This window comes from Toxoplasma gondii, chromosome VIII, assembly GCF_000006565.2.
Source record: "Toxoplasma gondii ME49 chromosome VIII, whole genome shotgun sequence".
Lineage (NCBI taxonomy): Eukaryota > Apicomplexa > Conoidasida > Eucoccidiorida > Sarcocystidae > Toxoplasma > Toxoplasma gondii.
Genome location: NC_031476.1, coordinates 1,772,925 through 1,799,727, shown reverse-complemented (window position 1 = coordinate 1,799,727; position 26,803 = coordinate 1,772,925). Strand labels below are relative to the sequence as shown.

The window sequence follows — 26,803 nt, the reverse complement described above, 5'->3', positions numbered from 1 at the left end:
CCTTTCTGTGACGCCAAGGCTTGCAATCTGCATCATGCAAGAAGGGCTCGTGAACGTTTGTTCCCGGCTTTTCCTTGTCACTCGTTGAAATTCTGCCTCTTCCGTCTATGTGTACTTGCGTGCTTCTCGCCTGAAACCTCATCGATGTAGACAAACCTTAACATCGTAGGATACTGGAATCCGACGCTTCCAGGTTCGGTTCTGATTCGTCCTTGTTCCGACCCCTGTTGCTGAAAAAAGTCATCTACGGAATGTTGTTGCCTTTGAGCGTAGCTCCAAGACCTACGAAGTTTCATCGGGAACCCAGCTTCGGATCGTCTTGCGGTCTGTTGTCCCGGTACGCGGAAAATACGAATGCGTTTCTGTCTGCCGTCTCCCACCCTGAAAACTGATTATTTCCCAGGAGACGACTTGCTTCTGCCCTGAGGCTATTCGAATCACCGTTCACACAAAACAGCTGACATTTAGGAAACGGTACCGTAGACTTCAGCCACCACGTTGTCAAGTCTGATTTTTATTTTCTGGATGCCGGCTTTGCACAGGGGATTGGGTAACTTCTTTGCATTCGTTTGCTCGCGTATTTCATCTGTCGCTGAACCGTCGTTCCGAACTGAATCTGGTTTAGTAACCATCGAGTATCCAGCTAACATGGTGGTGCTGATACAGTCCGAGTAACACGTTAAGAACGTAGGACAGGCGACTCCAGAAAACAACAAGACCCCTTCCCACAGGTTAAAAGTGCAAAGAGGCGACGAGATTCATCCCGGCATTCTCCAAAAAGGGCGCACAAGCAACCCTGTCTCAGATTGAATCTTCCTCCATAGTTTCAAACGATAGATGGAGAAAAGCTACCTCCGGGCAGTTCTCCAATCGTAAGGCCGTCGAGGATGAAGAGCATAAATAGTGGGAAATGTGTAAACCTTGGTTTGTGTCAGCACTGGTGAACCGTGCTTCGGAGCAAAGGCACATTTACCCGAAGACTTCGCCGTCCAGAACTTCTGCACGGTCCCGACGACCCTTCTCGGGAGTTTCTCGATAAGTGCTCTGTGAATACAACTGTGAACAAAGCGAGACGCAAGTCGTTGCCTTTCACTCGTGTCGAATTGAGCTGTGTCTGTCTGAACGCCTCCCCCCGCTCCCATCAGGGTCACTTCTTTATACCCCTTCGACGTCGTCTCGGGAATGCATTTGAATTTCTTGCACTCTTTCGTGTTTCTGTGTGCATGTATCTGTTCGCTATATCTGCTGCTAAATGAGGAGTGTCTTGGCTGTGTTTTGCAGGATTCTGGCTTTCCAACGCCGGGCTGTCCTGTCGCGTCTCGTGATTCATTTCTACACATATGCGAGCCGTCTCTGTATGCGGGAAAACCCCCAAGCAAGACGAAGATGAACCGTGTATGCGATAGGCAAAGCATAGTCGACTCCGGTGCACACTGGTACACAAGCGATACAAATAACATGTAATGGAATCCACTTTCGTAGTCTTACTTGGTCCCGTGAGCTGAGCGTGACCCGCGAGAGGGGGTTTCCCCGGATTCTTATGAGTCGAGCGCATCTTTCAACGGCACTCAGTTAGTCAAATAAACGCTGCCTACAGCGATATAACAGGAAGGAACTGGCAAAGAGGGTGCAGCACGCGCCAGTCCGAAAAACCCCTTTTAGAAAAGCGACGGACCGCTCTAGGGAGGATCTCTCTCGCCTCGGGCAGGGCACCCCACGAGACAGTGACCGTGCCCGTAGGCGGTGAATTCTCCCAGGAGAGAAACTTTGTTGTCCGAGCTTTCTCTGCAGACAGGCTACAAGCTCTCGTTGCCACGTTCTTTTTAACGCACGCGCCGCGTCGTTAGAAAACCCGCCTTTTGCGACGAACCTGCTTTTTCCAAGCAGCACAACTGAGACGTGATCGCGTGTCCAGCCACTTTCCCGCGTTCCCGCGCTCGGGGCTGGAGGGTGGTCGATTCTGAGCCGGCGAGCAGACGGTAGCTCTTTTTCGCGTGGCCTCCCCCCGCGGAAACTGTTCTGCTTTTCTCTTAATGTCGATCCAGATAGACACTCTATTTGTCTTCAGAGCGCGCGTCCTCGCGACATGCAGATCTGGGAAAGCGAGTTGCTCTTCGCTTTTTCGGTGTCCTCCCGTGCTGCGGTTGTCTTTCCACACGTACCGTTTCTCACTTTCAGTCTTCGCGCGGGGTTTTTGCACTCGAGCGTCTTCTCTGTTCCGTTGTTTCCATTTCCGCTGTCGCTGCGCGCACAAAAAGGGGTTGTTGTGCCCTGCAGGCCCGTAACTGTACGTCAAAAACGCGTTGTCTCTGAAACACACTTCCGCCCCGACGCAGCTTCTCTTTTTCCTGGGTGCTGGTGGTTTACGTGCGTTTGTTTCCTTTAGAGTTTTTTCACCTTTTCCTGTCACTCCACCTCACCCTCCAGATTGCACCCACGCGGCATCCTTGTCTCTGGATAGATGCGCTTTTTGAGTTCCGTCCACTTCCTCGATCCCCACCGAAAATTCATTTCTTCGTGGATTTTTTTCGTCGATCGATCTTCGCTGCAGTCTCTGCGTCGCGACGCACACGACCCAGGACCAGTCTGTAAGCGAATTTCTAATCTCGTTTACTTCCTCGTTTCTTCAAACTCTCAACATTGTCCCCGACTTTCCCGGTCTTCCAGAATTCCCGGGAAAAGGGAGGCAGGAGGCAGCACGAAGCAAATGAGAAGAGCCGCCAAACTCCGACAAAGACGGGGGGAAAAGCCGCGACAAGTGACGCGAAACACAGGCAGAGTGCGGGAGGTGCGTGTTTAGGGTTGCTCTTGCCTAACGTCGACAGCGTCGCCGCCGTCTGTTGGTTGGGCGTCTTCTCTGGAAAGACTTTTGTTCCCGCAAGTTGTCTGCTTCACCTTTTTCACGCTGTATTCTCTCGAAGTCTTCTGCCGCTTCTCTGAAAGCCGGTTCACAGCCGAGAAAATGGCAAAAAAAGGCAAGCCAACAGCCTCAAAGGCGCAAAACAAAATCCCCCCCGTGTCGGCTCCTCAGCCCGAGTCGAGCGATGAGGAAGTCGAGTCTTTCAGAAAAACCGCTGGGCCGAGTGTCTTCACGCTCGTGGTAAGAAAACATGCAACAGTAAAAGGATTCGTTGTGCTTTACAGTGTTCGTCTACGTATCTGCATTCTGTTGCAATCCATATATATCTATATATATCTATATCTATATCTATATATATATATATATATCTATTTATGTACAAGTGTCTGTGCCAGTGCACATATATATATATATATATATTCTATAACTGTTCTGTTTCAGACGATGTATGTATGCGTGTTTCTGGTGTGAAATGGGAAGTGTCTGTGTTCGGTCCCCATTACCACCAGTTTGCATGTGTCGTTCGTCTCTCCCATTTTCACGCGTTCTTTTTCGCGTCATGTCTTCTTCCTTCTCCCTTTCATCCTTCTGTCGACTCCTTCCCCCTGTTCTTCCGCCGTGTCTCGTTTCTGCCTCTCGTTTGTATTCGTCTACTTTCGCCTGTACATCCCCCGAGACTGAATGTGAAAAGCATGCTTGACTTGACGTTCTTTTCTGTGCCGGTCCGCGGCTCCCTTCGGGTCTTCCTCACTGACTCTCCACATGAGGCGGAGCTGTTGGGTTTTCTAGAGAATGGGTCGCAATCCCCCGTCGCGCTTCTGACAGATGTCCTTCCCTTTTCTCCGCATGTTGTGCAGTCTGGAAAAACGAAGGAAGGAAAAAACAGACACACAGGCCGTTCCGGCAGCCGACGCACAGACGGCAGTCCGGCGTTCTCTGACGGGTGAGACGTCGAGGAATGAAAGTGTAGTCAGAGTCAATGAAGGACGCAGTCCACAGCAAACGGATGACTGGAAACACAAAATGCCTTCAGGAGACTGGCCGTCGTGACTACGTAGTTCCAGTGTCGTCTTCCCTGAGAAGTGAATTCGTATATCTCCTTCTGCGCCGTCGTTATATGGCCTGTTCAAATGAGGGAGTCTTCCCCCGCTATGTGTTCCTATTTCTAATAAAATGTAGTAGATGCCTTTTAAGGTTACTCGTGCAATCCCGAAGGCCGAAGGTTGTTTCTAGTTTTTTTGGCGCACAGAAAAGTGATCAAATAGTGCTTGAAAAAATCGTTAACTCGGTTACTATTTCCTGTTATCAACCTTACATCTTGCGCTCGGTCCTCAGAGGATCGATTCGGAACTCTATGCGGTCAGTTGGAGTACCTCTGTTGAATTGCTCGCTTGGTTGTGGAACCCTGACACGGACTCATGAACTGAAATAGACAACCTAGTTCGTTAGAAGCGGTGCACACCACCGTCTCAGTGACGGAAGCCAATTCAGAAACTACGAAATTCTTGGTGTCTTTCTACTTTTGAAAGGATAAAATTCACCCTACTGTCACCTGCTCTTGGATTGAGTTGGTTAACTCTGCTCGTTAGAGCGCTGCTGGAGACACCAAGAAACAGCCGCTAGCTCTCTTTTCGTTTGTCGGCTGCACGTCGTCTCCGTAGCACTGCGCTCTCCTCTGGGTTTCGTCGTTCAGGGGAGTGCTGTTCCTCGAGCAACATACATCTTATATGGTAGCTTACCTGTGAATGCATACTTGCATATTTGTTCGAGTCTCACCTTTGGGGGTCGTGCCTGGTTGCACTCGCTGGAGTTCCTCTTGTCCTTTTTTAGAGTCCTGTTCAGCACCCTAGGTCCTGTGGCGCGCGTGTCTACGTGACTTGATATAGTGTTTCCTGTCGGTTGCTACAGGGAAGACGCTGAGGAGAGTGGAGACGAAATGGGAACTGGAAGCCGAGCCTCGATGGCTTACGACGCCCTGCGGTCAGGCGCGCACCGCAGCAGTCCAGGACCCGCGGGTTCCCCCGGCGAGGAGGCGCGGAAGCGCCAAGGAAAACGAGAAAAGGCGAAGAATGTAAGTGTTTGGAAGGAAAGGAGAAGAGGACTGGCCGGCTGAGAGACAGAGGAGAGATGGGAAGCAGGAGGAGACAGAGTCGAAGGTAGACAGAGACAGCATGGTAAAAAGAATGTGACACAGGTAGATAGCCAGAGAGAGAGTATGGCCGACAAGGAGAGAAAGAATGAGAGGCGAGTGGACCTGAATGAGAAGAGTGTCGTCAAAGAGACGAGAAAGAAGAGGAAATGTGTCGAGATTTTCTCCAGACTTCGGCGGAGGCGTCGTCCGAACGACAAGAGAGACGATGCCAGAGAGTGGAGAGGAAGTTTCAGACACAAAGGCGAGATCAAAGCCAAGACTGTCGGAGGAGAAGCTGCCTTTTCGACCGCCATTCATTTTTTTGCCTCTCTGGTTGCTTCGCTTCTTGTGAAGTCTTTTTGCAGAGCTGACCCTGGGTGCCTGTGCGTTCGCCTGAGTCTCTTTCTTTCCTCTTGTGCGCACCCCAGTTTCACGAGAGATTCCGCAGGAATGTAGAGTTTTCATCTTCACGCTGGGCTTCACTCTGCTGGCTGCACTTGTGGTCAGTTCCTGTTCTATTGGATACTTTGCTATTCCAAAAGAGAAACATGCTTTCCACGATCTGGTCGATCTGGACGTGGAGAGAGGAGAACCATTCCTCCTTGTGTGCGCTCAGGCCTCTGGCTTTCCAGGTGTACGTTCAGCGTTTGATTCGCTCGCGTTTCGCGTCCCCACAATCCGTCTCGGTTGTCCATCTGTGCTTCCTCAGGCTCCTCGCTCAGGCAAGAGAAAGGAGAAGGAGGAAGGCTTCTCTCTGGCGGGGTTGAAGGCACGGCTGTTCGACTCCAGCACTCCTCTGAGGAGTCGTCTTCTGCGGTGGCTTGTCAACGCATGCGTCGCGCTCGCAATCATCGGTAGGAACGATCGCGTCGAAAGAAGTGGAAGAAAAGCGAGGTTCCACACATCGTGTTCCCTTTCGACTTCGAGAGCCTCCTCTGAACTCAAATATCCTATATATATATATATATATATATATATATATACGTGTGTGTGTGTGTGAGTGTGTGTATGAACGTGTATGTGTTCTCTTTGTGTGCCTCTTTATGCAACTGTTTGTGTATGTGTTGGACGCCTGTATGGAGAAAGGCGTAGATTCGCGCGTGGAGTGTGTGCCCAGAGATGCGCGTCGATATTCGTGTACACGATGCTCGCTTTGCGTAGCGGAACGATGAACGAGGCGCAGCGATCATGTGGAGCGTAGTTGTCACAGCGTGCCAGAGAAGTCTGAACCCCCATGAAGCGGGCGACGTAAACGGATGACACACTGCGTCTTCTCTTGCGTAGGCGTCTTCGCACTGAAAGCTGCAGAAGAGTATTACGGCCAAGACGAAGACACGGGAGGCCAGCAGACCGAGCAGCACTTGGCAGCTCTTCAGCTGGACTCTGGCGCCACGGAGGCCGACATCCGCAAAGCGTACAGAACCTTGTCTGTTCGATGGTAAGAAGTAAAAAGTCATGGGTGTATGGACACCTGTCCACCGTCGGTACAGTGGGAAGTCGGAGCCTCTCGTGAGCAAGTCAGAGAGAAGGACAAAAACATCGGATGTTCACACGTGTTCGTCTACACGCTAGAGTTAGTCCAAAAGCATGTCTGTATATACATAGTCCTACGCATACGCATACACATACATACACGCACAAATCCACGAATTCATATATATATATATATATGTATATGCTTGTGTGTGTATTCAGCCCTGCTCATCTTTGCATGCTTGCACACAGACATACAAACCCCCGGGTGGATGTGTTTGTTGCGGTTTAGATGCGGAAAGACACGTATACATATTTTTTTAATATGGACAGAATTGGCTCTGCGAGAGTTGCGTTCCTTTTGTCAGGCACCCTGACAAGAATCCGGGGTGTGCGGGATGCCAAGCGCGCTTCACTGAAGTGGCCGTCGCGTACGAGTATTTGATGAAGGCTCAGAAGAAAAAGAAGGAGAGCAACGGCGCAGGCGAGCGAGAGCGCCACAGAGGAGACGGCGAAGACGCTCTTGCGCGCACCAGCAAAGACATCATCGACCTCACTAGTCTGGGCCCAAATGACACCTTTTACCCTGCTTCAGGCCGACACGTCTGGACAATCATGGTGAGAAGAAAACTGCGAAAAGTTGCAATCTGACTGTCCACAGCGTTCGCAGAGCAAAAGTCTCTGCCGGGTGACAGAATGGGGAGCCGTCAGTTCCATGCATTTCCATTTGGGCGTGGTGGACGTGTAGAAAAATTCATCTTTCGACTTCTGTATATCAGGACAGTGGATCTCAAGAAGCATTTTATATGCGTACGTATACGTGTCTCTTTCTCCAGGCGGTTGGCCGTCGTGTATGCTCAGGGAAGTGTGTGTCCATCCATCTCCCTATCGCACCTATATACATATATACCGCCATGTCTTTAAATAAATGTCTATAAATGTATGTATATAAGTGTAAATGTGTATCTGTATGATATAGGAGTCGGGGCAAGTGTCTGTGCGGGTTTCAATCTGATGGCTGTCAAGGACTGTGCGATGTGACTGCAGCTGCACAATGACAAGGACGAATTCAGCGAGCATGTGATGGAAATGTGGGAGGAAACAGGTACGACGGGTATTCCTCAAAAGAAAATCCACGGTTCCTGGCCGCGTCTCTCCTCTTCCTTTTCGAGGTTTCGTATCTGTTCTCTCGTTCGTCGATCGCAACTCTTCTCGCGCCCCTTTCTTCTCTTTTGTCTCCTCTTTCCTTCTCCTCTGTCTCGACTGTTTCGCATGGGTCTCCCGCCTTAACGTGAAACCTGACGAGTCCTTTGTTTACAGTTGACCCGTCACACTCAGGAGCGTCCCGTCGTAGTGAGACCTACATTTTGTTTGGAGTGCACGCGCCAGTGCGAAACTGCAAGTATAAAAGATGTGATGTCTGCGTTGGTCTCACGTGGACACATTGGTATAACACAACTCGAATACGCAGAGACTCTGTTGTGCCGAGGATACTAGTCAGGACTTAAGTTACGAGATATGGACAACCAAGTTCTTTATAGCTGCTGGACACCGTGTACATCACCGCGTTACTGGACTGCTTCGGAAAGCGAAATGTGCTGAGTTTCGACTTTCCAAACCGGGGCTGTCAGGGCTACGGAATGACAAAAGCCGGAGACGAACGAGCAGAATCGATGGAAAAGAATTGACAGAAACAAGATGGAGACGTACAAGGCGTCGCATATATACTTTTCTACCCAATATATATATATATATATATATATATATATATATATATATGATTACAGATATATATATATATATGCATTTCTGCATAGAGATATATATGTGTGTCGACACAGAGTAAAGGGACTTGTTTGGTTTGTGTTGGTGGAGAGAGGGAGATAGTGAAAGAGTAGAATTTTCATGTTTGTGCATGTTTGTTTTCGCGACTGCAGCGTTGACGCTGGGGAAATACTTCAAGTATGGGGTCATCAATGTGAGGAAGAACAAGGACCTGACGAAACGTCTTCCTGTCAATATCAAGTAAGTAGTCCGTCCGTGTTTCACTTCTTTTCACCTTTCCTCTGTTTTTTGGAATCGGTTGTACCTCGCTTTCTTTTTCTGGCCATGGCTTTCTTCTGGCGTGACAGCTGCGCTCTTCGCTGGCCCCAGTGTTTACTCTTTCTTCTTCTTTTCGTCCTTGCTGTGGCTTTGTCCTTCGCTGTTCTCTAACCTTCTCGTCCCTTCTCTATTCCGTCCGTGTTTGTTTTTCTTTGTTTCGCACACACTCCTTTTTCCAGAATTTTCCCGGCAATCCTCGTCATGTCGAGCGGCATGCATCCCGAGGTACGTTCACCGTTACGTGGCACGCCTTCATCGTTTCCACATTTTCCGGGCTGCCTCTCCGCTTCCTCTTCCTGCGGAAAAGTGTGTGTGTTGGGAAGCAGTCTATGGTCCGTCAGGGTGAAAACTTCGTTGCGTCGCCAGTTTCTTCTTCGTGTTCCTCCTCTCTGAAGAACAACTTTCTTCGGTCTCTCTTGTTCTGTGTGTGTGTCGCTGTCTCTCTATCTCATGTGGTGTTTGCCTTTACGTCTGTTGTCTTCGCCGCTGTCGGTATCGCACGAGGATGTTTCTTTGGGGAAACAAGGCATCTGTGTCGTTGGTCTTCCGTTGCGCGTCTCTCAGGTGTATCCCGCAATCACGCGGCCGTCCGTGGAGAGCATTTACAGCTTTATCGCTCGCAGCTTCCCAAATCCAATCGCGAGTCTCTCCTCTGGTGAGTTGTCTTAAACGCAGTTTCTTCTGCTCTCTCGCGTCTCATCTCCCTCCGGATCACGAAATACCACGCCTTCTTTTCCATTGTGCCGCGCTCTGTTCACACATCCCCGTCGGGGCGCTCCTCTTTTCTGTGCCTCCCATCCTTCCCTTGGTATTTCCTATCCCTGCTCCCGCCTCCCGGATCTCGCGTCTCACCGCTTCTCCTGACCGTCCCTCTTGTCGCGTGCTTCTCTCTCACGCTGAGACTCCACTGACGAGCGAGGCGCCGGAAACGGCAGTCGACCTATATTCGGAGACGGTCACACAGCCCCTTTTCGGGTGTCTCCTCTCTCGCGTTTGCAGAGAGTTTTCTTCTTTTCTCTCTGTGTCCTTCGCTCTTGAATGTCTGCGTGCTTGAAGTCCATCTCGTCATGCTTGTCACAAGGACTGCGTCACTTCAAACCCTGTTTAGCTCAGAGCGACTTCGAGTCAAACTGAAAGAGTTTCCACCGTTCATCGTAAAAGAAATCGATCGGGGTCGCGTTCGCTCCAGGGAAACCGACTGCCGAATAACAAAGTGTGACAGAAGGAAGTCACTCTGTCGTGTGTCGCATTTCTGGAAGCGAACTGTGTTTCACGCGAAGGCCCCTGAGTACCGCTCAGTCTCCGCGTCGTTCTCCGTTGTATCGTGCCTGCAGAAGTTTAGAAGTAGCGTGAATATGTGTACGGTGTGTGCGTACGTGAAGCCTCAATGCGTTCAGGCAACTCTGTCGTCTATCGGGTCTGAAGTTAGAAAGCGCAAAAGTCGTGTCCAGCCGTTCTGTCTCTGCTTTCCTCTTTCTCCTCTTTGCAGCTGCGGAGGTGCAGGCCTTCCTGTCTGCCTCGACTGCGCCGGGAGTCTCTGCTCTCGCCCAGCCGTACAAGCTGGTGGTGGTTCCCTCGCGTTCGTCTCCAACTGTTCCTTCGCTTCTTCTCAAGCACGCTGCTCACAAGTACCTGCCTCTCTTCTCCTTCGGCTACGTGCACAACTTGGAGAGTCTGTTGGCCAGCAAAGCGGAAACGAAGGACCTCTTTGCGGTGCTTCAAGATCCCCCGCAGTGGCTGACTGACGGCGAGAAGGCGATCAGCGCCGCGAAACAGACGCCGCTCGAATTCGCTGAAGAGGACTTGCGCTCCTCTCTGGTCTTTCTGCTCTTCGTTGACGAGGGCAAGGGCGTCCGGAGATTCGTCGAGAAACTGACGGTTCGGAAGTCGCGTGTGACGCAGAACGCTCTCTTCGCGCAGCTCCACAACCTGCTGGCCTCCTTCCAACAGGTGAGATACCAACGTGCGACACTTTCTTTCCCTCGCACTCGAAACTCCTCGTCAGCTCTCAGAGGCGGATGCCGCGGCGCTCTCGCCGTGCGGTGCTGCTGTCGTTCTCAGGCGTGATACCTTTTGTGGGGTTCTCTGTTCACTGTTGCTCCCTTGTGTCCCCTGGCCTCTCTTTCCATAACTTCCCTCTGTTGCCACTTCATTCGCTCCGCGTTCCCTTCTTTTCTTGACTTGTCTCGTTTCTCTGTTATCTCTTCCCTCCCACATCCTCACCTTTCTCTCCTCACTTTTCTCTTTCCTCGTATGCTCCTCTCTTCCGCCTCTCTCTTGTTGGCATACTCCTTTCTTGCACACTCCTTTCTTGCACTCCTCTCCCTTTCCGCGCAAGATTCTTTCTTCCAGTTGTCTCTTTCCTCGCATGCTGCTTTCTGCTACTGCTTTCTTCTCGTCCTTTTCTCTCGCTGGTCGCTTCCTGGACTGGCAGGGACAGCTGCACCTTGCAGATGAGATCTTTATTGAGGTGGGGGTTTAAGAAAGGCCTTATCCAAACTTGCTTTCCTTTCGCAGCACATCCATCCGTACATCTACCAACAGAACGCCGCTCTCTTATGCCGAGGCACACTCGAGCAGCGGGTGTACACTCTCGTTCGAGTTGAGGGTCCGAAGAAGGAAGGCGAGAGCGGCTTGCAGAAGACCTCCCCAGACGCGGTTCTTTCTGCCGAGGAAATCAGCGTCCTTCTCCAGCGTTCCCGGGAGAAACTTCTCAAGGGTGAGAAAAGGAAACGGAGAAATGTCTAGAAAACGCAGCTGGACACGCATCGCAAAACAGGACCGTGTCTGGGTGCTTCGAGTCGCGTGCATCGACAGGAGAAGGAAGGCGTGTGTACCTCTCTCCTGACGCAGTTCAGAAACGAAGACCAAGCAGACACAGAACTCCACCTACACATATACACATATACTGGCAGAATCGGTAGACGTAGATACAGGTAAGCATAGATATATATTTAATATATATATATATATATGAATTTTGGTAGATTGGTAGATATTGACCATCTTGGATAGATTGAGAGGAAATATATGTATAAATATTCGATCAGCGTAGATAGAGAGAGGCATTTGGAGGTTTGATGGTCCATGTTTGTTTTTTCAGACAAGGCAAAGGACAAGCCGCAAAGGAGTGCAAAGGAGCCAGAGAACGGCGACGACGAGGACTCCGAGGAAGAAGGGGAAGAAGAAGAAGTCCCTGTGGAAGAAGAGGAAGGAAGCAAAGACGGAAGTTTCTTTGTTCAGACGGTAAGAGCAAATGGCGAATCCATGAGTCTCTGGCGCGTATGACGCACACTTTCTCTCTCCCGGCCCTCGCTGCTTCTTTTTCCTTGCCGTGTATGCCCTTCGTTTCTCTTGTTCGTCTTACGCCATTGTCCTTCGCAGTTGCCTCTTTTTTAGCGCCTCTTTTTTCTTTTCGTTGCGCTGCCTCTATCTCCTTCCCGTCGCCACTCGTTTGGGTCCTGTCTACATCTATAGCTCTATACATGCATGTACACATATACGCATATACCTATATAGATACATATATATAGACATATATGCACATGTATATGTTTTTATCTTTATGGACGCGGATGGTCTGCTAGTGATTTTTTCGTCCGGAGGGGTCTTTTTTTTCAGTGAGAATGTTTTCGGGAGTCTGTGGGGATTCGGTGTTCTCCCCTCGAGCGTGTGCGCCAGACTGCTTCTCTTTTTTTTCTCCAGGTCCGTTTGTCTCTGGACGCGCCTCCGCTGCTACCGTCGCTCCCGGGTCTGTCGACATCTTCTCTCTTCTTCTCGTTCTGGAAAGACGAGCTGGATTTTTCGAGACTCTTTCTGCTCGACTTGGACGGCAGTCGGTTTCTCTCGCTGCATGACGCCTCCACCCCACCGACTGGCCAGACGGGCTCGAGTCAAGAAACTGAGGCTGAGAAGCAGCGACAGAGAAGTGTATTGGTGGAACTGTATCAGCTGTTGGATGCGCAACAGTACAAGTCCGACGACGAAGAAACTGATGAAAAGCACCTCGATTTCCAGCCTCTCCCCGACTACTGCGATGTGCACCAGTTCACTAAACGATGCCTTGCCAGTGCCTCACCGGCGTGGTACTGGTCTGCGGTCTACAGCTTCTTCGATTTCTCGTGGAACCACGTAGGCAAAGAACAACACGAATGGAAGTCACCAAACTCCATGACATATATATATATATATACAGAGAGAGAGAGAGAAAGAGATTCAGATAGAGGTAGATAATGATATATAGGTACATAGAGGAAAATAGGAGGAGAGAGATAGGTATAGATACGTAGACAGGTTTGATAGGTACAGGCAGAAAGGTAGATAGACAACTATAGGTAGATACGGATAGAGAGCTAGATGGTGCGGGACTTGAGACGGAACGTGGGATAGATAAGTTTATGTTGGATGCGTCTCCAGGCTTCTTGCATTTACGGCTTGTATCGGTACGCGTGCGATCGCGTCGTTACATTCGATAGTTTTGTCAGCTCCTGATGCAACTTGTAGCTGGGAAAGTGCAACTACTCAACGGGGAAGGTAGTTTTTAAAGGTTTGCTGGAGCTGCGTTTTTCATGAGCCGATACACTGAACCGAGGCTTGGGAATAAAGCGATTATGAGAGGAGGATCGTCTTCAGCTAATAGGCAGGTGAACTGTGAATTTCACGCGTTCCACGACACAGCGAAGAACGTGAGCTCCCTACTCTCTCATGTGGGAATCCTCCGCCTCTCTCGCCGTCCGACAGGGTCCTGTTGGCAGCGGGGTCTCTCTCCGGCGCCTCAGTTGCAAGCAGAGCTTCTTTTCGATGAGAAAGGCGAGCTATGGAAGAGAGAAGTGGAGGAAATGATTCGCTTGTGTGTAAGATACGTGTATGCATCCACTTTGTATCAGGTTCTCCTTCTGGCCATTGTGGTGGCACTCTATTTCTTGGGCGGCGGCTTGAGCTCTGAGGTAAGACGTCGGTGAATTCTACAGTCTCGCTTTTACAGTAGATATTCTCTCCGGTCGGGTGATGCTCATCCCACAACTACGGAACATAAATGCAAGATGACTAGAGATTTAGAGCACGTCAGTGGCGGAGTGGTTACGACTTTATTATATGTACACATGTAAACTTTCTCTGTGCATTCCACGGTGGTTTCTCGGCATCGGGGGTTCAATGTTTTTTCTTCAGTAACTATGCTGACACATCGGAACGTGGATGCGGGAAACGAGGACAACCATGATCCGCGTCCTTTCTAGGTTACTCTGTCGAGGGAGAGACAGTTGGTCATTTGGAGCCTGTGGTTCTCTGTCGACGCACGTATGAGTCTCCCCTTTCTTCTCGCGTCTTCCTCAAGTCCGGTCTAAGGCCCCGTGTGGTGTTTTTTGACCGTCATCGAAAAGCGGCAATTATCCGTTTCGCCGTCCGGGTTTGCTCGCGAGGCTTCGGCCTCCGTCTCGCGTGTGAGTTGGGAGTCTCAGGTTTCTGGTCTAGGTGTGTGGACACGTTGAACCGTTTTCGAGTGCTTCTTTTATCCCCAGAAGTGCCAGAGGAACAGTTTTCGTGCATGTGTTGCCCGAAGAGGTTTTCCTGGTATGTTCCTCGTGGAGCAAGAAGAACGGACGCCGTAGACGTTGCGCGTTTGATAGGGCTCTCGCCCCGAGAATCCACTCATCGAAGACTTGTTTATCGTTTCATCTGTAGTTTTGACGGGCTCTAACCGGTCCACGCCGTGTTGCGTGTGTCTTTATTTTACGCAGATGGTTGTCATGCTCGTGTTGGGCGGCTCTCTGCTGATTGGTGGCTGGTCGAACTTCCAGGCGATATTCAACTTTTTTATGGGTGTGGGACGGAAGTGAAAGGGAACGAGGAAGAGAACAGGCGCCCCGCAGAATCACGGGGCTGGTGGCTTGTTGGCTGTACCTGTGGACTTTGACTCCTGAAACGTCTTCTGAGAGGAAAGAGAAACAATGAAGGAAGGGGAAGGAGGGGAGCCGGCGTGCCTTCGGCGCAAGAAGTGACAGGTTTCTTAGAGCGCACAAAGAGAGCCATGCCTCTTGTCTCGGTTTCCCTCCATGAGGAGAGGCGCTCCGCGAGTGTCGTTGTCGACGTTGCCTCGCGTTGACTGCTGCTCACTGTCCTTCTCGTGGTACTACACTGTCTAGGCGTCGCAGCTGCCCAGGATGCAGGCGGCCCGCCGGCGCGATGTATTTGTCTGGGTGTTGCGTTCGGTTTGCTGGAGAAAGAGAACAGCCGAAAGGGACGAGGCACGGCTGTCCTGTTTCCTCGCCCACTGCGTCTCCGTCAGGCCAGTTCCGGTTGTCTCCCCGTGTCTTCGGGGGGGTTCGATTTTTCTGTGCTGTTTGGGCAACTGCGAACCTACAGACCTTCAAGCGTTCCCACTTGAGTCCGATCTGCAAGCGCCTTCTGTAGAAATTCGGCTTCGGGACACAGTTCACTCCGCTATTTACCTCCATTGCTATTCGGTGACAGCCGTACCACCTGACCGGAAATCGTGGTGACTTTTTGCTACGTGACGAGCGGTGCGTTCCAGACGTGTTTGCATGCACTCATTTTAGTACGTCCTTGATTTGGAAGCTCGGAGACGGAATCGTTACTACGCACCACGTAGTCCGGGGGTTACAACGCAGGGGTAAGGAGATCCTTCACCGAAAATAAGAAAGCTCACAAGCGAAAAAGATTGCCACTCTTATTACCGCTTGATTTCAGCTTCTTGTATCATTCGGTGTAATCCAGCTCTTTAGAAGCGAATTCTAAACTATTCAATCACTAAAGAAATCGTTTTTTCAGAAGTCAGTCTCCTAGTTCTGCCTTTTACGGAAACCGTGAAGCACGTTCACATTTGAGGCTGCTTGCCGAACTGCTAGCGCCCTGGTTGCGTCGTCCACCCATGTGGTGTCGGAGACACTCCACTAGAGAACAGTTGCCAAGCATCTGCTTCTTTCAGACAAAGCCAATCGAGCGGAGAGACAAACAGAACGGATCAAAAGGTGTAGCTCTGAACTTAATGGAGTGCCGGCGTACGACGCAGGATATGGTGAGTTTTTTGTAAGCCTTTAAGGTCTAAACCAGGAGTCCAACTCGTAGTATGTACTCTTCAAAGGAAGGTAGTTCATGTAAACCCAGGGGTCCACTTTTAGAATGTGCAACAGAGAGTACGTGTTTCGTATCTTGTTCTCCCTGCGTCTCAGCCCAGAGCTGGCGAGCATTTCTACGGGCATGCAGCAGCTGAAACAATTGGATCACCACGTCGGGACGCATTCTCTCCCATCCCTCGTTCCTCGCTATCCCTTCTCTTCGATATCAGCTCACGTTTGTTCGTTTTTCTTATTGCGCTCTATTCCTACTCGCCGTCTTTGTCCACACTCTCTCCAGGCTGTCCACACTGCCTCTGCGCGAGCCTCTGGCTCTGCTTAGACTTCGCCATCCTTGCACTTTTGTCAATCGGGTACCTTGCATTTCTGCCAACGCCTTCCTTTTTATCGGCATCACTCTGTATCTGTCTTACTCGCGAGTACGGGCTTCTCCCTCTCTAGCTCTGGTTGTGGACATCCCATACGACCTTTTCGGATTCTTCCCTCCTTTGCTTCGATACCGCGTGGCGAAAACAACTTCGAGACGCGTACACATACGCGGGGAGGAAGAAGCAGAATGTAGCTTGCTGTCTTGCTTTTGTCAGTGTGAATACTGCGCGATCTACACCTACCTGCATGCTATCGCGACAACGCCAACAGGGAAAAATTTTAGCTGTCTTACGTCGTCCAGTGGGGTGGGGGTGTATAGCAATTACAAAGAACTTGTTTGTCTGTATCTCCTATGTGGTCGCACTCAGTATCCTAGGTACTACACTGTCTCTGTTTACTCGATTTGAATAAGTTGAAAACAATCATGGACATGCGGTGTCAGTTCCCCACACATCTCCGCACCACATTAATCATTAAGGCGAAGCGAGGAGGGGACAGGGAAGGGCCGAGAGTTGGGACAAAGTCCCGCTTCTTGTGGTGGGGTTTCCGGCACTCGGTGAGAAGACCGGGATCCAGTGTTCTGTAGAGTCGCGTGAAAAGAAGAAAAATGGCAGCCACGAGAAGGCGAAATGAGACTGGGAAATCCAGAGGCTGTTCAACATGTTGGCCGGTACGATTGAGGGTGAGAGCACGATTCAAAGGATACACAAATCTGTTCAAGATAGAGGTCGAGGCACTGCCCTGAGACTGACGCGTACGGCCAAGGGCGGCCGCGGTGCCGGCGGGAGATTAAAAGGCGGGCCGACAAGAAGGGACAAAAGCTGACAGTTTTTTGCGACATAAAACCAAAGAGACAAGAAGCACAGAGAAACTTGAAAAAATCAACACAGTGAGGAAGCGTAAATGCATTCAGCTGTATCTTCGTATGATTCTCATAGAATGTTGGCGGCCATCTGCGTCGACTTCTCGCTCATATGCACAACACATTCATCCAAATGACATGGAGACTAGCACGGCAGAAAGGCGGATGTTTCCGTCCTTTCGCGTGAAGAGTTTTCTATTCGCCACGTACGTTGAATCGAATCGAAACAAAATTCAACGGGGCAAACCGCAATCGACCTCCACCCGCTTCCGCCTGCCACCTCACACCAGGACGAGTGACAGAAAAGAGCGGTTACACTTTTTTATAGCTATCATCAACTGCATACTCGCTTGTCCCTTCCGACTCCTCCCTATTTTCCTTTCCTGATGGGTTTCTTTTAGAGACGGTACCGAAGGTCGTTCTTTCTTCCCCACAGATCTCTCGACCTCGGCACTACTCTCGATGTCTCATGTCTCCCCCACTCATCGGAAAAAGTTGGAATTGGGGCGTGAGCCCGGATCCACATGTTCACCAAACCTCCTAATACTTGGTGTCTCTGGGACCGTCCATCACCCCTCTTCCGATAGTTCTCATCGACACCACGTGCTGTGTGTGCATACAAAACTGGCAATGTAGATGCGCAGTTGTACCTCCACTTGCGTCTGTGTAGACGCCATGCACTTTGGGCAACACCACAGGTGAGAGCAACGCATGGTAGTAGACGCTGAAGAACGTTGTCCAGAGCGCATTCGAAAAGCGGATGTGTGTCAACATGTACACCGTCATAGTTTCCTTCCTAGTGGTAGTCTGGGCGGACTCCACGGATCGGATTCTTGTTTCTGGCTTCTGCTGAATAACTGTATGAGCGATTTTTACACCTAGTGTCGATGGGTAATACTCGACTCTTCTTGATCGAAGATGTCTCATGGCCGAAATCTGGTTGAGGGAGCGCGAGGGAAGCCCCTCGGCTTCTGGGGTTCTCAAGTTCACTTGAGCTTCTTCTTTCCCTTTCGACTGGCCACGCGCCAGCGAATGTCTTTGACGGCGTCATCGGCGAGCGCGTCGATCTTGAACCACCTCTTCCACATCATGTAGATGGCGAATACGCCTAAGATGCACCCAAAGACAAGGTAGGTGATGCCCGTGAATTGTGTCCGGCCCCCAAAGCGCGACGGCTGGACAAGCACGATGGCCTTCTTGCCGCGCCACTGTTTGACATCGTAAGTCACCGCAATGTATGCAAACAGCGGGAGCTCCACCGGCCCCTTGATGCGCCCGTACAGCTTTCGCCACGTCCCGAAGGTTGCGACTTGCATCCACTGAATGAAGTGTCCGTTTTCGACCATTTCCCCGGCCTCGTCGTAGTTGAGTCGATCCATCAACAACTCCGCCTTCGCCTCTTCGCGGCTCTTGTACATGTCTTGCCCATCGTCGTTGTCGACTTGACTCATCCAGAAGTAGACCTGGTCGCGGTACTTGGCGCGCTCCGCAGCCGGCGGGTTCCTGAATCGCGAGCGCCAGTCCAGGGAGCTGAGGAGGATGTCTTGGCTCTGCTCGACGACCAGCGGTTTGACTGGGCCCGAGTCGACGGCGTCGTCGGGGACCGCGTCTAGGAATTGAAAGCGGTCTGTGAAGACATTCCAGGCGAGAGCTCCACAGGGGTGTAGCACTTTGCTGACGTTGTTGACTACGGCCGTGACGACGGGGGCGCAGTCGCTTAGTTCCTTCGGATCCGTGATAATCTTCCCGGCCAGCTGAGCTTCGTTTCGACTCCAGAGGATCTGTGCGTCGTTCTGAAAGAAGTTCTCCATCTCTACGTAAACGTAGACATACGGCCCCGCGAGCTCCGTTAGATCGCTGTTTCGACTACCACACAGATCGGCCGTAATCGACAGGAGCGAGTACCTCGACCCTCCCTCCTGCAGGGTTTCGTCTTCGTAGTTCAACCGACACTCGACGTGGCGATTGTCCTCGACGATTAGCCACGCCCCGAGGGCTAGGCACAGGATGCTCCCGATCAAACAGACCCACATCGTGGCGCCCAGGGTCCAGATCCAGTATATCCCGTACGCCGATTCCTTTCGCCACTGACTTACAAACGAGGTTGCGGAGCACGACCACGAGCCGCATAGCGGCGCGCACAGACTCCTCGACGGCGAAGACGGTCGCCTCCGCCTTCCCATCCCGGTGTAGTACCCGCTGACGGTTCCAGGCCCGCCCATCTGGTCCGTGCAAATCGCGCGGTCGTCTCGGGCCGCGCCACCGTCATGGGTCAGCGTGTGACTCATCATTCTTCGGTGCTTCGCCCTCGTCCCGCACCGGTGCGCCTCTACCTCCTCCTCCCACTCGCTCAGGCACGAAGTCAAGACCTGGCCACGGCTGTCAAAGTAGACGGTGCTCCGTTCCTTCTCGCTGAACAGCGCGCGACTGCGGGGCCCCTTCTCTTGGCGTTCGGCCTCTTGAGTGCGGACAGACCTCGCCTCGGCGTCTGGGCGCGGGCCGGTGCCGTGCGTTGAAACAGAAGAGAAGGAGCCGGACGTCGCGAGGTTCCGCGCCGGCGTGTGGGTCTGGAGAAAAGCAGAGGCGGGTGCAGTAACATCCAGCGTCGCCGAGGTAAAGCCTCCGCATCGAGGAGTTTGGGCTCGGCGAGAGAGCATGCGCCGGTGCTCCCGGGTGCACGGGGGACACGAACCTGTCGAGAGGAACCGCTCGGGGGGCGAGCACGAGGGCGCCCCCCCCGGGACCGGCGAGGCTCCCCAGTAGAGGCCCGCGATCGAGGCAGGGCGCCCACCCAGTTCTGAGGGGCTGGACCCTTTTCTCCCCACTTCGCCGTTCACGTCCGAGTATACCTCCGACGCCGTGGACGCCGCGCGGACGACGGAGCTACACGCCGGAGAAGACGGCTCAGCTTGTCGCCTGCTCGTCGCATGGCCCGTCACGGCGTCATTCACGGCGCCGCCTTCTCCGGATGGCGGGTCCTGCCGAGGCGTCTCGGGGCCCGAAAACACGGACGAAGCTGGGCGGCGAGAATCCACACTGTCTCCGTCGTCCTCGCCGGACAGCCCCAGCGACGACGCCGTTGATATGTGCGCCTCCATCGCATTGAACGCTCTACAGGCCCCCAAACTCTTTAGGGCACTGATCCCGCATGACCGCCAACGAGACGGTTCTCCGTGACTAGATTCTCGAGCAGCGTTTCCGGCGACACTCTTGTCTCGCCTTCCAGGGAATTAACACGGACGTGGAGACGAGCGCACTGTATATAACGACACACACACCGAGTGAAACGATTCTGAAGACCTGCGCTCCCTCATATAGCCCTAGTGACGCTGCCCTTCTTTCCGGAGACGGGAGCGGCCGCGCCACAAAATCAGTGTGAGAAGCTACAGCGGTTGATGGCGGCGTCACGCAGCAGCCGAAAGGCAGAGTAAATCGAGAACGTCTTGGAAGGAGCGAGGGATTTACAGTTTGGACACGGGGTTCTGACGGTGAACAGACTAGGATTGCCGACACAACGTAGGAGTGGAAACGTAGTTTGACGTACCCCGCAAGAATGCTTAACGCTCTCGCTTCTTTCGGCGCCCCTCGAGAATCGCGAGACCGGGTGACCACCAGAGGTGTTGGGTGCAGAGAGACGTTTACAAGCAAGCAGCGGATGGGAGACGAAACTGAACGCACGTGCTGCAGAGGATCTGCTGTTGCATCCTAGAGGGCGGAGCGGTCTCAATGACCAACGAAGGAAGAAGGGAGTTGTCAGGAGTCGGGCAGGGTACCCGTGAGGGCGGACGATCGGCAGAAGAACAAGGGAAAAAGGGTGCCGTCGTGAATCCGTTGCCCTCAGAAGATGTGCACGCAACAATGGCTGTTTCTCTCGCAAGTCTCAAAACCTCCGATGTGACAGAAGACGTTAAAGGAAGGCGGCTGCAGGGTCCGTATGAAGCCCGCGGCTGTTAGCGGTGTCCTCCGATGCTGCCACAGAGTGCAACGCTTGTCAGAGTGTCTCCTGGAGAGGGACGGAGCCTCTTCTCCAACGATGTGTGTTGGCAAACAGGTCCGTACGCGCTGTGAGGTGTGCCAGGAGAAAAAAAAACTGCAGGGGCTGCGTCGAAGAAGCACCGGCGGGGAAAAAACAAACGCTCAAGACCCACGGCGCGGGCGTGTCTTGTGCGGCTACAGAACACGGAACAGTTTCACTTGCGGGGTTGGCGACAAAAAAAAAGCACCAGAGGTAGACGTCCGACGAAGCGTTGATCCCGATTCTCGGGACCAACAGAAAGCGGTAAAAAGCGCTGTGGTCGTGAGCGAGCGTGGACGAATGCGCATGACCTGATTAGGAAGAGCAGCCTTGGGTTTGCAGGCGCACCAGGGCCAGCAGGAAAACGCGCGCTTAATTTTTGCGGGAAAGTCGGTGTTGAGGGAAGACACATCCGCGGGGGGGGCACGGGGGCCACAAAACACACATGGAACAAACGGATTCATATGTTTGCATTACAGTGGAGGCTGTGTGGACATCTCCTCGAAGCTGAGCCGGAACAAAGGCTCCGTAAACAACAGGAGGCGGATAGCGGTTCCTCCATCTCCTGGGTTTTACGCTTAGCAGCGACTGCCGGCATGCGAGGAAGGGATGTGACGGCTACGGAATTCACACCGGTCTCTTCCACCGAAAAGCACGTAGGACAGCTAAACAACTTGGCTAGGAGCACGTATCTCGCCTTCAAATGTAGCAGTGCTCAACTCTACCCACGGCGAAGCCTGCACGCGGGGCACGCACCGCGAGACCGGGCAAGTTGGGGGCAACAAGTCGACTCATGTCGTTTTCGGCGGCAGATAGGAAACCGTGGGTTTCTGGATGAAATCAGGATGTTGGAGAAACGCGACAGCGTAAAGCTTCTCGCCTTCTACTAACGTGACGGCAGGGAACCCTCTCTAGAGCGTTTCGAGAGTCCTGGCAGAGAAAGTGGCCCCTCTCTCCTGCATACAACCGCTTTCCCCCGGCTAAATTTTGTTATTTCGGGTTTTCCTGAGGATCATTCATTTGCAGTCGTCTATACCACGGACCTCGCCACAGAGAAGAAGCAGAAACGCCGAAGCAGCTGTTTCATGGCTACGAAAGGGACTCTGGGACCTTCTGACCCATCCGGATCCGTACTGTGAGGAGACAAAAAGAAGAGTGGAAGAAGTCGCACAAGTGGACCAGGAGAACCGAAAGAAGTACTGCCAACCGCCGCCACGGGAAGCTGACAACGACTCTGGAACAAAAGCTTTGCGGAACAAAGGTAAACAAAACGGTATTGGCTGCTTTGCTTGCCTCGAGCCCAACGCAGTGCCGCTGGGGACTGCGGAGTCGAATAACGAAAAAACGAGGAGCGCGATGTATGACGGACTACGACAAGCACCTAGGAACTCGTGCGTCTCCCTGGCAGAGGACCAACAAATGCAGGAAAAGCAGATTTTGCTCGGATTCCTCCTTTGCTGCGCCGCAGCAGGCGAAGCGGATTCTTTGCCTCGACCTGCACGCACATGACAGGAGTTCGTCCGCCGCGGCGGCAACTTTGCATGAGCTCTGACGAATTGAGATTTCAGCAGAATCTACCCCGGCGGCACGCTAAATCTACGGAGGTGGGTCATAAGCGACTTTCGATTCTGTTTTTGGATTATTTCCTTGCTGAATTTGTTGTTCGTAGTTTGTCGCGATGTACCTCTCAAGAAACGTGACGTCCACGCCGCAAGCACAGGACCCTTGGAGGGTTCTGAAGGCACAAAGAGGTTCTGTGGTTGCGGCGGATTCCCTCGACTACATGTCACAGCGAGGCCATCCTCTCTGGTTGACGTCACCTTCTCCATATTTTAAGGTTACTCACTCAGTTTTGAGTGTGGCTGAGCAACAGGCTGCTAGGTTGCATACAAACTTCCTTCGTCGCCAGTGAGATCTGGTAGGCAAAGAGACAGGCAGTCGACTTGCGTTATGTATACTTACGCCTGCCGAGGCGGCCCTGTTCGTACAATACAGCCATCCACGGTAATTGGCTTAGAGAAGATGGAAACATGCTTTCCAAGTGCCTCAACAAGAGCATCTGGCGCATCACCAGCCACTATTTCCCGCCGTGTCGAGAACACCTCAGCTTTCTTCAACTTTGCTACCAAAATCACCATCCTTGCCACCCACTTGTAAAACCACTGTTACGTTGCTTACAGTGCTCATTGAACGTGCTCTCTATTGGTTCCTGTGTGAAAAACTACACGCCAACTGAAAGGCGTACCATTACACACGTCTTCTCCATTGAGGAAAGAGGTAGTGAGAAGCTGTATCAGAAATCGTGGAATTGAACGTAGAAAATGCCCTGCCGAGCGGCAGCCGCCGCCAACTCGGCTTTAACTTCTCAAGTAATAATTATGCTTGTTCCTAGGCGAAATACGTGGTTAATTTCTCAAGAACATGGAAGAGGCTTTCACTGCCTTCTGGCACGCCGGTCACGCTATAAACCGTTTCTGACAAACACGGATACGTGACTATAGAATGAGCGACGACACCTGATGTCTTTCCCACGAAATACGTCAGCACTGACCTCACATCTTCATGGTGAACAAGCATGAGTGGAGGGAAGCAAGCACGAGGCGCTCAATATACCCCTGCCCTACTATCATACTCCTGGAGGCGTAACTTCAGCTGTCAGAACAGTTGTCCGAAGCACCCCGTCGGAGTTTCTTAATTCACTTCGGGTGTCGTCATTTCCAGAGCCATGAAGACAGGCAAGCCATCTACAAAGCAAACTCGGCTGTGAGCAGTAAGAGCTGTCACCGACAGCGGGGGCAGAGCGTCCTTGATCTGCAGATAAGGTGCCCTTCATTTTTGACAGTTGTTCTTTTAGGGCTCGAATTTCAGCTTCTTGTTCCCTCATTAGTTGTTCATGCTCTTCCAGAATATCTGTCTGCATCCTCAAGAAAGTAGAGTCACTATCGTGGGTGGGCAGGGTTTCCTGTCAAGTCACACCCACAACACAAAAACCACGCAAGAAGGAATGCCGTGGAAACCCGTATCAGATTGAAAAAGAGGATTTCTTGCTCTGAAGGGTATTCTGAAGTGGCATTAACTCCTCCGCTAACGCGTTTTCAAGTGACAGACAGGCTGATATGGCCCCAATGAAGGTGTTTAGAAGGCCTCCAAGAGGGATATATCAACTCTCACGAGCCTAAAGGGGATGTCGGGGCATGAAAAGGCGCGGGTGAATTCCTGTTCTCAGCCTTGTCAGACGGCGGAGCACGTAAGTCGCTTGCACAGCGCGAAGTCCAGTGGGTCATCCATCACGGTGGTACAGCTTTTAGTCTTCCTACGCGTAGCTAGTTGGTTTCAACAGTGAGATGCAGCGCAAGCCCTCGCGGACAATACCCGTGCGAGCGTTGGGATCCTAGCACCGTATGGAGAGAATCGCATTACCGTTCCCCTTCACAGTCCGTAGCATGAAACGCACAAGCTGGGTAACGCATGAGAAAAACCTATGGTTCCTGTCAAAGGGGGCGTGAACTCTATTTGAATCCGGATGCGCTCTCACCTTTTCAGTCGCCGATGCTGTGTTATTCGACGTCTGATGAAAACACGCATGCTCAGGTATTCCGTAAGTTACAGGTCTTAGACACAATCTCATCAAAGTCCCCAGTTACAGATACTGTGATAGATGATTCAACAGAAATTATCTGCCGCTTGCTAACGCACCAAAGAAACATTTATCTACGATTCGTACAACTCGTGTGCACGGTATCCTCAGTTCAGCCGCTTTGCCACGGTCCGCGTCTCTGGGGGCGAGCCGCTTCCGTTGTTCCAATACCAGCTCCAGTGAAACAAAAATGAACCTCTCACTGGTCCGTTGTCAAATGCATTCTCCAGTTATCTCTCTGTGTAACACGGCCACCACAGGAGACACCGCTCAGAAAAAGTGTATGGCACAGTCACTTTTTTTTGTTTCGGTAACAGCATACGGAAACAGTGGGTGGGAGAAGAAGTTACATTCCAGTGGCAACTTTGGGGTCACCAGATGGTGCTAATATGTGAAAAAACGAATGCGATTCAAATTCCCCTGTTCGTTCTTTCTGTCCTGTGAAGGCTCTCTTCCCTCCTTTCATGAATGACGATGAGCCCTCACCTGGTGAAGCTTCATGCTTTCTTTCTCCAGCTGTGCCACAAACATCCCCACGCCAACAACAAAGGACAGGTCATGTGTCGATCGATTTAAAATCGAACTGGAAACAACACGATGAAAACCGCAGGAATATAACAAGGTCGGAATACGGGAAGTCCACCTTCCCCTCCGAGCGTCCCTGGTTTATGGGAGCACGTGGCGAAGCTGGGGCGTAGCCAATACACTGTTGCTGTTTTTTCTGAAATACTCTTGTCCCCTCTCGGTTATAGCAAATGACAAACGAGTCACCAGTGTACATGTCCGTGGACATAGAAGATCGATGCATACTTCAGGCTATGTGGAAAGGGATTGTGCCTGTTCGGAGTCTTCTTCCTGTTTGCTTCCATCGTGTTCATCTGGAATCATCCGTGTTTGATGGAGCAGTATTCACAGAGCATTCAATGGCAACAATCCAACTGTCCGAAATATAGTATGAGCTAAGATGACTTTGATGAGGTGCTACTTAGCGTGTCTACATCAAAACATGTCCTTAGAAAGGAAGCAGGAGATTTCGCAGGTGAAGGTCACAGCAGGCTTGACAAATGAATGACACAGACGTGAGCTGTCCCTTATCGTTTTCCCGAAAGACCTTACGCTTCCACGAATGCGAGGTAGATTTGCATTGATCACCTTCCACTTGTCAAGGAAACAAAAAAATAGGGAGGAGTGTAGTAGCTTCCCTCCTCCTCAACTGCAGAATCACCAGTCATTTAGTGGAGCCTACGCAACATGCCATTTGGCCTCGACTGGTGCAGCAGCTGACGGGACCCTGAGTATTTATTCCGAGGTGTGAACGATGCATTCCTTACCTCTCGTACTTTCTGTTGGATGCGGCACAGCTTCGAGAACACACACACACAGAGAAACCGCGAATAACATTTATGTTGAAGCTGGATCCCCTTAATGATGGAGAAGGTAATCTGAAAGGGTGGTACGGAAGGTGATTTCCCAATCAGGACGCCCGTCACGCCGACATACACCAGACGACATCGTTTGATACAGGACATTTTGATGCAGCGGCATAAGGATCTTGAATTAGAACCTAATATAAGCCTTCTTAGGCCATAGGCCTGTTCTGAACCGCTGCAGCGGCGTCCTGTGGCAGCAGAGAGGAAGTAGAACGGCATATTTAGTATGGTTCCCTACAAGCTCTATCAAAAGCCGAATAAAACAGACAGTCCGTTTGCAAAGCAGTTGTGCTCCGAGCAAATGTGTAAGCAGGGAAGTAGCTCAGTTTAGCTACGGCTACGTTGACACGCGCCTTTAATTAACACACATCTCTCTACTGGGAAAAAAACTGGTAAAATTACGCCCAAAACCTTTCATTCCATTTTTTGTGCCCGAATAGTCTTGAGTTGCTGTACGACCAAACTCACCCTCTGAGTAATACTTTCAGGAGGTTCAGGCAGAGGCATTTGCTCTTGAGGTTCAGTTTCGTCCGTCATCTTGACTTGCACTCTTTCCCACCGAAAGAAACCGCTACGGCACAGACACCCGCGAAAGCGAAATAATGTTTTGCCTGGGGGCTAGTCAGAGGACCGTCACTCCGCTACCTCAAAGGAAGGACTAACAGAAGCCGCGTGACGCCCAACACATCGCACGTAGTTGTAGGGGACCAAAAATGCGGGGGCGCCCGAATACCGCACATTCGTTTCCGAAGTGTTGATCAATCGTTTATTCATATGTAAGTTCCAACAAGCAATAACACCGGACCGCCAAACAGAAGAAGATCGCGGA

The 26,803-nt window shown here is 51.6% G+C and overlaps 4 protein-coding genes across 4 annotated transcripts; 1 reads left to right on the top strand and 3 right to left on the bottom strand.

Moving 5' to 3' along the window:
* The first annotated feature begins 2,621 nt into the window (after window positions 1-2,621).
* On the top strand, window positions 2,622-14,936 carry TGME49_232050 (DnaJ domain-containing protein). The gene is made up of 16 exons (XM_002368035.1): window positions 2,622-3,100; window positions 3,718-3,803; window positions 4,769-4,931; window positions 5,701-5,845; window positions 6,276-6,429; window positions 6,833-7,082; window positions 7,512-7,569; window positions 8,402-8,489; window positions 8,747-8,792; window positions 9,132-9,222; window positions 10,057-10,517; window positions 11,085-11,286; window positions 11,671-11,813; window positions 12,273-12,698; window positions 13,454-13,513; window positions 14,306-14,936. The coding sequence occupies exons 1-16, from the start codon at window positions 2,963-2,965 to the stop codon at window positions 14,402-14,404; spliced, it is 2,610 nt and encodes an 869-aa protein (XP_002368076.1). The 5' UTR covers window positions 2,622-2,962; the 3' UTR covers window positions 14,405-14,936.
* Window positions 14,937-17,656: 2,720 nt separating this feature from the next.
* Window positions 17,657-19,990, bottom strand: TGME49_232040 (hypothetical protein; the record flags this gene model as incomplete). The annotated part of the gene is made up of 1 exon (XM_002368034.1): window positions 17,657-19,990. One exon carries the CDS (start codon window positions 19,988-19,990, stop codon window positions 17,879-17,881), a length of 2,112 nt encoding a protein of 703 aa, XP_002368075.1. The 3' UTR covers window positions 17,657-17,878.
* Window positions 19,991-20,022: 32 nt separating this feature from the next.
* TGME49_232035 (hypothetical protein) lies at window positions 20,023-23,484 on the bottom strand (the record flags this gene model as incomplete). Its single annotated transcript, XM_018780316.1, has 6 exons — window positions 20,023-20,148; window positions 22,201-22,228; window positions 22,289-22,402; window positions 22,592-22,642; window positions 22,754-22,822; window positions 23,459-23,484. 6 exons carry the CDS (start codon window positions 23,482-23,484, stop codon window positions 20,023-20,025), a joined length of 414 nt encoding a protein of 137 aa, XP_018636826.1.
* Window positions 23,485-23,533: 49 nt separating this feature from the next.
* On the bottom strand, window positions 23,534-26,714 carry TGME49_232030 (hypothetical protein; the record flags this gene model as incomplete). The annotated part of the gene is made up of 6 exons (XM_018780315.1): window positions 23,534-23,869; window positions 24,443-24,475; window positions 25,031-25,060; window positions 25,876-25,905; window positions 26,443-26,545; window positions 26,620-26,714. The coding sequence occupies 6 exons, from the start codon at window positions 26,712-26,714 to the stop codon at window positions 23,534-23,536; spliced, it is 627 nt and encodes a 208-aa protein (XP_018636827.1).
* Window positions 26,715-26,803: the final 89 nt, after the last annotated feature.